At 44.5% G+C, this 12,591-nt stretch overlaps 1 protein-coding gene across 4 annotated transcripts in view; it reads left to right on the forward strand.

Moving 5' to 3' along the window:
• TTYH3 (tweety family member 3) overlaps positions 1 to 12,591 on the forward strand; it is a 64,027-nt gene that overhangs the window by 25,345 nt on the left and 26,091 nt on the right. For all 4 annotated transcript variants that reach the window (XM_072120322.1, XM_072120325.1, XM_072120326.1 and 1 more), the window contains exons 3-7: positions 1,413 to 1,524; positions 4,649 to 4,869; positions 5,448 to 5,543; positions 8,326 to 8,398; positions 9,617 to 9,692. In XM_072120322.1, coding sequence (XP_071976423.1) covers positions 1,413 to 1,524; positions 4,649 to 4,869; positions 5,448 to 5,543; positions 8,326 to 8,398; positions 9,617 to 9,692 — 578 coding nt within the window. The remainder of the gene's footprint in view (positions 1 to 1,412; positions 1,525 to 4,648; positions 4,870 to 5,447; positions 5,544 to 8,325; positions 8,399 to 9,616; positions 9,693 to 12,591) is intronic.

Genomic DNA, 12,591 nt, shown 5'->3' on the forward strand with positions numbered 1-12,591 from the left:
GAACTGTATATTTTATAATTGTAACCCCAGACAAATTTTTTTTGGTCTTTGTGACAATTGGATTTTAAAAATGTTGGAAGAACCAGGATTAACACTAAAGCTTCATTACAGACACCTGTGATAACTGTTACAGCTGATCATTGTAGCCTAGGACTAAAGTACAGCAAATTACCAACATCCAGAGGTCCGTTTGTAACTAGGAGTCGTCTGTAAGTCAGGTGTTCTTAAGTAGGGGACCGCCTGTACAGTATTTTCAGCCAGGAACTTTATTGGACAACCCCTTTAATTAAAGGGTTGTTGCTCAATATATTCTGCATGTTCTAAATAAAACACCAGTGTGCGCTGCAATAAAGTTACATCAAAATTAAAGCTTTACAAAAAAAAGCATAATTTTTGTCATTTTAACAAATTGTGGTCAAACGTGTGTTTCACCACGGTAACAGACTACAAACACTCACCTGGTAGTCGTATCCAGTAGTCATGTTCTTGTCGGCCTTTTACAATATGTGGGGTAACAAAACAGAAGAGGAGAAAGTAAAGCGGGGCATCAGACTACACAGGGTTTGTTTGTAGTCTGTAACCATGGAGACATGTTGGTCTGAATAGGACATTTTAATTATAACCAGTACTGAAGAAATGTTTTTTTTTCAATGTTTTTAAGATCTGTAAAATCAAAGTTTTTTTTTGGGGGGGGGGGGGGGGCTAAAAATTTGTGGGTTTCTGGGCTAAAATGTTAATAACCTTTTCTAAAGATGGCTCCTTAATATTAGAAAAGTGGCCGTCAAAAAAAAACCGCACCCTCGCATATCAGCACTTCTGAATGGGACAGGAAGAAGGCAGCGCCGTTCTCTGTGCAGAGGCCGAACTGAGTCACTGCAGCTCAGCTCTCATTTAAATGAATGGGAGATGATCTGTAGTAACCTGGTCTGACCACTGCAGAGAGAACGGCACTGTACGCTTCCTGTCCTGTTCTCTTGTTTATCAGCTATTAAGAACCACTTATCTGTAGTGGTTCTGGTTGTCGGACCCCCACTTATATCGAGGACCTATGGATATGTTAACAAATTTTTTAACTTGGAAAATCCCTTTAAGGGAGCAACGTGTTGGCGTCAGACACGGGTAGGATAGTGGGCGGTACCACCGTATGACAACTATTAATGACCGGACCACCCACATTTTATGTTGTAATATGAAAACTGACGTCGTTAGAGATGATGAAACGTGATTGGTTCATGGTTAAGCACGGAAACCACACCCACATCATGGAGGGATGTTCTCCCCGCTTTATCCCGCCGGGTTGTGTGGGGATAACTATGGCGGGCGGTGGATGCTCCTCCGCTGGGATTGTAGAGGTATTTCTGTCAGTGTATTACATGGTGGTAAGTCACTTCTGCTCCGTTTCTCCCTTGCAGTGCCGGCATCGCCGTGGGTTTCTATGGCAACGGGGAGACAAGCGACGGCATCCACCGAGTGACATATTCGCTGAGACATGTCAACCGCACCGTGGCAGGAATCCAGGATCGGGTAAGGGGCCAAAAATAGATTTTCTTCCTCGTTTTCTTTTTGTGTGTTTGACTGTAAATTCAGCATGTGCCCAATATGTCGGAGCGCTCCACGGAAAACCGTATTGGATTCCCAGACTCTGGAAAAGTACGTCTCCTAGTAACTTAAAGGGACGCTCCACCCAAACTAAAGTTATGCCCCATTATTCGCAACTATAATCGGCCAGGTTCCTGTCACACAGTGATACATAAGGAGCTCACGGCTCAGCCTCCCTGACCGTATACTTATGGTATAAAGAATACAGATGGGGAGGATGTACACAGCTAGCAGAGAGGGGTTGCTAAATGGTTATGTGATACTGTTCTGAGGCATCATGGGATTGATAATGAAGTAGAGAATATCAAGATGGTCTTTTGCACTGTATAAAGTAAGCGTGGTATGTATAGCGAACTGACTATACATAGAGGTATGTTAGGGAGAGTATAGGCTGGAGAGAATATACACAGCTAAAGGGTCATGTGATTCTGTGCTGAGGCATTATGAGATTAATGGTCAAGTAGAGGAAATCAAATTGGGGTTAGTGCAGTTGGTATAAAATTACTGACTGGTATGGAAAGTACAACCAGGAATGTGATTTTTAGCTGGTTATACTAATGCTGATTTTAAATATGACTTTTGTCAGCATTCTGAATCATTTCAGTACTTTGTACAAGTTTAATTCACATCACCTGGCTCCCTGCCAGCAGCGTGTTGGTGAGCCCAAGGGAGGGGTAAGCTGCAGCTTGAGTGGGCCTGTGTCTCCGTCTCCTCTCCTCCACACTCATGCAGCTTTCCCCCACTTCCATGTCATGTGAGCAGGCAGGGGAGGGAGGGAAATGGAGTGGAATAGAGGGAGAATGTATGAGGAGATACAGGCACACACAGTCCCCCGTCCCCCCCCGCCCCCCCCCCCCCCCCCCCCCGGGACTCGCCACAAGCTGCTGGCAGGGAGCCAGTTAATGTGAATTAAACTTCTACAAATTATTGAAATGATTCACAATGCTGACAAAGGCATTTTTAAAATCCGTTTAGTATAGGCTATTGGAACCTGTTCCCCTGCTAAAAATCATATTCCTGACGACAGGTTCCCTTTAATCTCGAAGTGTTTATGATTCTGAGGCATCATGGGGTTGTGTCAAGCAGAGGAGATCTTAAAATCAGAATGGGGTTTGTATATAAAGTACTGACTGTATACTTACATTATGGAAATATAGAAGGACGGAGTAATGTCCGCTAACGAGATGAGATTACCCTGCACACTGGGATGTGATTTTTGTGCTGAGGCACATGAGTTTTTGCACTGTATAAACGCATATAGATGGCAGAGATGACCCCCTAGAAGGTCATGTGATGATTGTGCTGAAGCATCATGGGAGTGATGATGAAAAAATCATGATGTCTGTATAAAGTAGGTACAGTATGTATAAAAGAGGTGAGTTATGCAGGGGGGAGATAGCCGGGATGGGAAGGGGTGGCAGTAAATCTCAAGAGTCTGGGAAAACTTGGTATAGATTACCTAGTCAGCAAACTATTGTGATATTGGATGGAGCCGCAACTCCACATACAACCTGTGGACACGTGGGGCGCTGTTTCTATGTAAGAAATCGGCTGTGGTTTTATAATCCTGTACATCCCCTTTAATAGTCGGGTTTGAATGAGGATTCTGGAGCAGTCAGCAGATATTCTGCCTCCGGTGTCATGTGATATTTATAAGAAAGGGGAACGGAAATTTCCCTCTTTAGCAGATTGTTGGTGTCCCATATTGGGCAACTTCTCTCTTTTTTACTTTCTGGAAATAGGGGTTAGTGGGGGGTCATCTAGGAATTTGATGCCCCTGTTGGAGTCATTGTGTATAGATAGATAGCAGGTGCCCTGCGCCATAGCTTGATGCCAGTGTGTAGCTACCCGTATTCCACTGCCTCCTGCACCGTGTATAGTGACCTCACAATGTACGGGATACACAAATTTCCTGTTATTCCCCATTACTATAAGTCCTGATATCAGGAAGTGCCTGGAATTCCTCAATGTCCATGTGACTCCTGAGCCCAGCGCTGGGAGAAACGGAAAATGCGATTGTAGCCCTCCCCTTCACTACTGCTAGAATTGGGGTCACACATGTAGGAGGGATGGGGGTCAGAGGACCCCTCGTTATATTGGTGTATCTATCCAAGACTTATGGCTAATCTTTTGCCCTTAAAAGGATTTTCAATTTCTTAGACTTTTAGTGTCTAGTGAAAATGAATGTTATATGTGTGAATGGGGCCAGATAAATAACTTGGATAACTCTCCATTCCGTTACTGCTGCTCCTGGCCCCACTGCATTCCATTTCCTGTTTTGTCTCTCGAACAGGAAGCACTAGGCGAGTCCAGGCAGCTTATCACGTGACTTGTCTCAGCCAATGATTGTCTCCGTAGGCTTTCCTGGTGTTTCAGAGACTGCTCCTAGTAAAATGCAGGAATTTTTAGTGAAATGTAGAATTGGGCAGGTTCTCCGGAGGGGGAGACGCTCTTTGTAATTGCTCATCAAGCCATACGGGTGACCCTCAGCCGAAATAAAATCGAGGCTTTGGATTTCCCTAGCGAGGTCCGTCGCCATTGGGAATTTGATCTCTCCGACAAGGTTATATCGGGGAAACCGGATCTTCAGCCGAAATGTGCTGCTACTTAACAGTAATAATAGGATGACAAGGCCGCTGCGGGAGGTTAAAGGGGTAGGTCCAGTCTATAAAGGGATGACATATCGCAACATTATGATTTTTAAAGTAATGGGCAGCATGACTTTATTTTGCCTTTATGCTGCAGCTGAGCCGCAGTAACCCACCGTGGCCACTACAAACTGATTGTCGTGTCAGTTTTTTACATCGATTATCTATAGCTAAAGCCCAAAACCCCTTTAAGACTGAACAGTATACCTGCAGTGACCACTAGGCGGAGCATAATGCAAATTGATTTGATATTGAGTTCAGTGTGTAATCTGTATGCAGGGAGCTCCCTCTAGTGGTGGCCATGGTGTATAATTTATACCTCAGTGTCAATGCTGGGGATTTGGTGCTCTGTATCAGTCACTGTATGGCGTTATATGGTTTATGATGTATATTTCTTTTAGGTCACAGAAACCTCCATAGCTCTAAACCAAACTGTGGAACCAAATCTCCTAGAACTGGAAGCCATGTTTACAAAGCAGACGGACTACCTTCACATTGTGCAGAAGCTGCAGGGTCTCCTGTACACGCTGGTGCAGCAAACCGCCGATATCCCCTTCTGGAAAAACCAGGACATCTCCATGGACGACCTGGCGGAGCAGGTGGATCTGTATGACTGGTACAGGTAAGGGAAGGGCAAGGGTGCACGGCTTCCCCAGCTCACATCTAAGGGGGTCTCATTGTCATTGCCCCAGGGTCAAGTCCTCCATATACTCGCCCTAACCCCCCAGACCTTGTCCTCAGTAACTACCCCACCCCCCAAGGTCTAGTCCTCCATATACCAGCCCCAACCCCCCAGACCTTGTCCTCAGTAACTACCCCACCCCCCAAGGTCTAGTCCTCCATATACCAGCCCCAACCCCCCAGTCTTTGTCCACTGAAACTCGCCCCTCAACCCCTCCAGGGTCTAGTCCCCCCATATACCTACCCAACTCCTTCAGACTTTGTCCTCCGTAACCCCCCCTTGCCCAGGGTCTAGTCCTCCATATATCAACCCCACCTTTTCAGACCTTGTCCTCCTTAGCTGCCCCCCCCCCCCAGGACCTCCGTCCTCTGTAGCTAGCCCCCACAGGACCTCCATCCTTCGGTCCTCATCACATGCGGCACCCCTGGCCCCCATTGATGTGTGAGGGTAACTGTTTTACCACCCTAGGCCTCCATGTGTCATCATGTTACAGCAGATGTGTCTGTGTCTCCTCCTAGGTGGTTGGGTTACCTGGGACTGCTTCTATTTCATGTCTTCATCTGCCTCTTGGTGCTATTCGGTCTTATACGGAACTCGAAGGCCACGCTGGTTTGGTAAGTAGTCACAGCCTCATGTTTGGGGGTCTATTGCTATAGTTTACCATGCATCTCCTTCACCAACATGCAACCTTTGCTGAAAAGTTGTTGCGCCTTCATTCAACTTTAACATAAATTACACTATTTTTCTGTTGCCCATCCCTCCACTTTTCTGCTGCGATTCTTTTGATAAATGCCGCTCCACCCCACCGCCTATCTTAGATCTACACCCTAATTCTTTATTTCCCACTTTATCTTTATATCGGTTCTTAATCTCCGGATATTTTCCATCCCCTTGTCCCTTTAAATCTTGGCTTCCCAACATGACTCCGCAGCATAGGATTTCCCCGTAGCCCCTGTTACCTTTTGCCCCTGCAGCTTTTGGGAATTTTTTTGGCTTGGCTTTAAACTCAAAGCCCTTGGAAGTGTCTAATCCTCATTACTAATTCATCCGCCACGTTGCGGTACTTTGAAGTGTCTTTGCTCCTTTTGTTGCGCCCTCGCTGCCTGCATTTAGGTTACATGAGGCAAAGAGGTGGCAGACACTGCATAACTTTCCCACAGAGTTAGCAAGAAAGTTAGAGAAACAATTGGCAGAGAGAAGTCTAGACGTTCCCTCCTTCACCCCAAGGCTTTCATTATGTCTGCAGATATCACTCCCAAATATCCCGGGATTGCTAAATCGTGGTACATGTATGTTAAAATGAATGGAATAAAGTTTCCGTACATATCCAGAGCTGAATTTATAATGCAGCCGGCTTCAGAGCTGCAATTCCCATGCTGAATCAATCTGCCAATTTACACCCTGGATAATGAGCTTTTTGGGTTGAGAAATGTACAGGAATTGTGTGTAAATATATATATATATATATATATATATATATATATATATATATATATATATATATTTTTTTTTTTTTTTTGAAAATGTAGCTCTCTCCTGAGCTGCATTCACAATTCTGCCCTTGTCAAATTTGAATTTTCACAACACTATCTACTAGGGAGTATATTCTTTACAAATGTACGCCCTGGATAGTGAGCTCTTTGCATTGGGGATTGTATGATATTATGATATAGGATAATTCAGCTCTCTCCAGAGCTGAATTTGTAATTCTGCCTTTTTCAGAGCTGAAATACTGCAGCATTATCTACTAGGAAGTATATTCTTTTACAATTCTTACACCCTGAATAGTTAGCTCTTTGCGTAGGGGACGGTACAGTAATCTAATATAAGAAAATTCAGCTCTCTCCAGAGCTGCATTCACAATTCTGCTCTTGTCAAAGCAGACATTTTGCAGCATTCTCTACTTGGAAGTATATTCTTTATACATCTGAGAGCCTGAATAGTGAGCTCTTTGCATCAGGGACTATTGGGTAATCTGATATAGGAAAATGCAGCTTTCTCCAGAGCTGCATTCATGGTTCTTCTTCCCTAAAAGCTGAAATTTGCAGCATTCTCTACTAGGAAGTAGTTGAATAGTATTTTGATTATAGGAAGGCACTATGCGCTCCACTACATTGTAGGTGCTCAGCTATATGGTAGCGTCCATCTGAATTATGAATACAGCTCTGAAGTATCATATAGGTTGTAGATGGGGTTTTTTTTATTTGCAGAATTTCCCTTTTTTTTTTAATGTTAACAAGCGGCGGGTCTGGCACCTGGTTCCCAGAGCAGCAGCACCCCTCATGTGACAGACCTATTCATACTGAATGAGTCTGAGCTGCAATACCAAGCACAGCCACTATAAAGTATACGGCGCTGTGGTTGTCTCTTTAAACTGCTGGCAGGTGCCCTACCCCCATCAGTCTAAGGACAGATTTAGCAGATTATTTTGGTCTTCACACTGAAATGCGAGCTGTCACCTAAAGTTTACACAGACCCAAAATAGATTGACACCCAACTAATCTCATCTTTCTTATTCATGAACCAGGGAGATCAGTATGAATATCACAATAGATGAATATTATACCACAGCCTGTCTCCATCATCATCACAATTATAATGCTAAGTCAGTAGCTGGAATGGGGGGGGGGGGGGGGGAGCTGCCAAAACTGCGAAAACCCACTGCCCCGACCCAAGGCTCCCCTAGTATTTTGCGGGTGGATTTGGATCACTTTTCCTGGAAACATCCAACTGTGATGGAAAATTAGAGACAGAAAAAGTGCAGCAGTCAGCAAAAGAAGCTTCTCTGTCCCGACGCTGCCGTCTAATAGGTATAAATACGCTACAGCTGGACGGGATTAACCGGTTCCAGTGCGTACAACCCCCATCCTCCTGGATGTTAAAGAGCATGTCCCATACATTGCCTTTAAGGTGGCTTATTGTTTTGGATGCCCTATATATAGGGCGCGTTAAGACCACCTGTAATCAGCTGTGAACTGTAGAGAAACCAATCATTAAGTGTTCCTGCAGCGCCCCCAGAGGGGAACTGTGGTATTACAACCTCCATTAATATCTATGTGCAGTCCTGGATACACTGGGTCATCCAGAGAGAAGAGACTCCTAATTTCTGCTCTGTGATCTGTTCTTTTTTGGATGGAGATGCCTATTACAATATTCCAGGATGATGGCGCCATATAAATAAAGATTATTATATCATTATTTGCATGCGCCAGGATCTTCGGGAATGACTTAAATGCCTTAAACATAAGGACCTGCTGCTGGTTAGGGGCCCAAACCTTGGGACAGGTTCCCTTTAACATTGACTTGTCCCAAAAACACTGAGCATCAGGAGTCAGTTGTTACAAGATTTCTTATCGTTAATCGAGAAATTTTATTACTGCCCCCTGTGTCTTCCAGTGTTTGTTTCCTGGGGGTCCTGGCGCTGATCATCAGCTGGGCATCCATGGGCCTGGAGCTGGCCGTGGCCGTGGTAAGTAGAACCATATTTCTGATATCTTACAGTAAGTTAATAGATCAGTATAGTCCTTTCAGACTGAAATGTACTGCTTAGGGATCCGCTCCTTCCCTGACAAGCAGGGCAAAAGGCTATTTCTATTAGCTGCCCGCTACAGAGCATCGCTGTACAGACATCGTTGTAAAGAGAGCTGTCAGCTCATTAGATGATCCTGCCTTTTTCTATATACCTTGAACCTTTCTGATATACTGACATGTTCTGCAGAGTCTGCTCCTTTCCTTACAAGCGGGGCAAGAAGCTAAGAATAAAGCAATGCTATTTACAGAACTGGCTGTGGGAACAGAGACTGAGCATGTGCGACCACCAGCTCTCCGCTCATTACACGGTCTTGCACGTTGCTACACAACTTTAACTTAAATCAGAGTAGTCGTGACATTTATCTGATATACAGGCATGTACTGCTGAGGTATCTGCTCCCAAGCAGGGCAAGAAGCTCTTCTATTGGCTGAATAGACAATTACTATATACAGACCTGGATGTGGGAAGAGAGACTGAGCATGTGCGACCCCCAGCTCTCAGCCCATTAGATGGTCCTGCATGTTGCTACACACCTATAACTATCCCAGTAGTGGTGAGATTTATCTGATATACCGGCATGTACCTGCTGAGGTATCTGCTCCTTTCCTGACAAGCAGGGCAAGAGGCTATTTTTATTGGCTGAATAGACAATTACTGTTTACAGACCTAGCTTTGGAAAGAGAGACTGAGCATGTGCGACCACCAGCCCTCAGCCCATTAGATGGTCCTGCATGTTGCTACACACCTATAACTATCCCAGTAGTGGTGAGATTTATCTGATATACCGGCATGTACCTGCTGAGGTATTTGCTCCTTTCCTGACAAGAAGGGCAAGAGGCTATTTTTATTGGCTGAATAGACAATTACTGTTTACAGACCTAGCTTTGGAAAGAGAGACTGAGCATGTGCGACCACCAGCTCTCAGCTCATTAGATGGTCCTGCACGTTGCTACACACGTTGAACTCCCAATTGGTGACATAGATTATTTAGGGTTGTTCTTAAGCTCCACCCACAGTATTGGTGAACTAAGGTTAGGCTCCTCTTTAAGTAAAAATGGGACAACCCTTACAGACTATTAGTTTTAGAATCGTCTTGTCGATCGTTGGATAAGATTTTTTTGGGTTTCTCTAACTTGTGTCTCTGTTATCTTGAAGGGCTCCAGCGATTTCTGTGTTGATCCTGACAAATTTGTCGCCAAAGTGGTAGAAGATAAAGCGGTCCTGAATTCGGGTAACTTTTTTGAAATATTTTTGGAGTATAGTCAATACAAGCTTATCTGTAACACTCAATGTCAAGCATCTGCTGCAAAGGCCATGGGAATCTCAGATTGCGCTGAGAAGGAGACGGGACCATAGGGAGCACATAGGATTTCTGCTTTGTGGTACGCTGCAAATAACGCAGACTGCTCGCCCCTGACCTGTCATCTCTGACCATCTCCAGACTGGTGTGCGCAGAGATGGTGTCGGAGATGTCTGCAGTAATTACAGGAGAGTGTCCTGACCCCGGATGTCACGAGCACCGCTGGCCCCGGCACACCGCAGCTGCTCCCCCGCCTGCAGATTACACACCCTAATGCTCGGGTTCACATACTTTAATGGCATCTTCCATATTAGTGCTAAGAGGATCATTCCCCCGTTTCAGGTTTGCAGAGTTTTAACCCTTTACATTATAATACTGCAGTCTACAGGGAGGACACTCGCATACAGACTTCTACTTTCTTTTTATAGTATATTTCACCAATATATATCAGTATATATCATCAAAATCCATCATGATGAAATCAACCATCAAAATCCATCATGATAAACCAGGGTCATTACTCATAGATCTAGCACTGTGACTATGGTAATCTTCTTGTATGTGTTATCCATATATGTTAAGACAGTATAACAGCCTTTATTCCTAATGAGCCAGAAGGACTATGAGAGGGGGATGTTACCCGAGCCTGTGTTGTAGATTCATAGGCTGTTACACTGTCTTCCCCTGCTCTCTCAGCACTTTCTCCCCGCCTGCTGTAATCTCACACAGTGGGAGGGGGAAAAGACCTCTGCACAGTGTAACGGCATGTGAAGCTACAGCATGGAGGAGCTGTGGTAACATCCCCCCTCAGAGAACTTCTGGCTCATTAGCATAATTTTAAAAATAAGGAGGCCATGGATAACAAATATAAGAAGATTATGGATCTATGAGTTAAGTGATCCCTGGTGTGTTTTTTGTTGAATATTTCTTATAAGGAGATATTAAAGGGACCCTGATTTTACCCTATTAAACTTCATTCCTACCCCTCCCCATCCCACCCATGAAAATGAGTCATGAAATGTCTTTTCTAGCATTCCTTCTTGTATGTGAAATTTCGCCTGTTTACCGATTTTAAAAATGAACAAAATCTTCTCTAAAGTCATATGAAAATGAGTAGAGTCATATTTTACCTGAGATGAGTCAAGTTTAGAGTCTGTGGTGGGATAGGCACTTCAGATATCACGATCTTCAACTCTGTAGCACCAAGAAACATGGTGTCATATTAGTGGTAAGAATCTCATCTTTCATATCGCATCAGGCTTGTGATTCTGTCATCTACAGAACTGGAGATACAGACAGTTATCGACATAGGTGAGAAATGGATCTTTATCTGCAGCTCACATTTCTAACTATGTCTTTACCAGTCACAGAAACGCAAACCTAATGAGGGGTGTCTGAAGTGATCCTCTCCCTGCAGCATCTTAACTTCTTCATCTCAGGCAAATCTGACTCTTCTCTGCTCATTGACACACAACCTTGTTGGCGTAAATGGGTGAGATTTCACATAAAAGGGGGAATTCTAGGAAGGACATTTCGTCCACTACATGAGAGGGTCAGTAATATAATAGGGTAAAATCGGGTCCCTATAAGGGGGTTTTCAGGAAATATGAAAATGTCTCATACAAAAACCCATAATGCTATAAATAAATGAATACAACAAAACTCTATATCATTTATCACAAAACAGAGCTTAAATAGTTTGCTATTATGATTTACAAAGTTTTTTAGGCTTTCTAAAGTAGGTGGAGTTAGCAGCCATAGGATACTACAACTCCCAGGATCCCTCAGTTCATCACTGGGAGTAGAGCATGAGAGGGAGCCACTAACGGACTTTCCTGTTTTGTTAGATTTTTATAGCTTCATTACTAATGTAAGGATATCCAAAGAGAAAATCTGAACACTGATCCATTCAAACGAATTGGACCTATAGACAATCCCATGTACCGGACCTTCCCTAGAAGCTGCAGCTTCCAGTAAGCAGGAATGTTTACTCTGGAGAACCCAAGCCAGTCCTGCATTACATGGGAGACCATTATCATGCGCGCCCCCCCCCCCCCTCGGTATATATCTTGTGATTTTACCACAATTTGACTAATTTTTTTTTTTCTGGATGAGCTTTACTAGGAATAAGAGAAGACATAAATGTGTAAGACTCCGCAGACCTCCCAGTAACAAGGGTTTGCACTCTGCAGAAGCGTCTCCTCGTGTTTTATTTATCAGGGTCTGAACTGAGGAGATGACATAGGACAGGCCTCTGCTTCCAGGGGACCTCGGGGTTAAACACCCTCTCATGTGAGATTGATCCGTTCCTTTAAGTGCTGTAATTGCTATGGAGGATAAGAGCTTGACATATTTAACCCCTTCCTTCCCTGTGCTCTGTGATTGGTGGGTATTTCATTACAAGGGATGACTATTATAAGATACAGTGGGAGCCGGCTGTCGGGCTGAGCTGTAGTACCAGTCACAGCCTATGGACAGGGGTGGCGCTGTTTATGGAAGACCATAGTCATCCGTTTCTGATGCCATATAACTCATACATACCGATTTATGTATTATTACCGATAAAGCACTTGACCCTTTCCCGCCTGAGCGGTGATGGAGGCGCTGATACCAGTGTGGTGGCTCGGCTGAGCGATGGACGAGTCACACAATAAAGGAAGATAAAGAAGCATCAGCAGAGCCATGACTGAGTCTGTAACTGGCACGTCCTCGTCCCCCACCCCTCACATGCTTCTGCTGCCCTCCATACACACACGTCCGCGTCCCCCCGCCGCTCACACGCTTCTGCTGCCCTCCATGCACACACGTCCGCGTCCCCCCGCCGCTCACA

This window comes from Engystomops pustulosus, chromosome 8 (genome assembly GCF_040894005.1).
Source record: "Engystomops pustulosus chromosome 8, aEngPut4.maternal, whole genome shotgun sequence".
Lineage (NCBI taxonomy): Eukaryota > Metazoa > Chordata > Amphibia > Anura > Leptodactylidae > Engystomops > Engystomops pustulosus.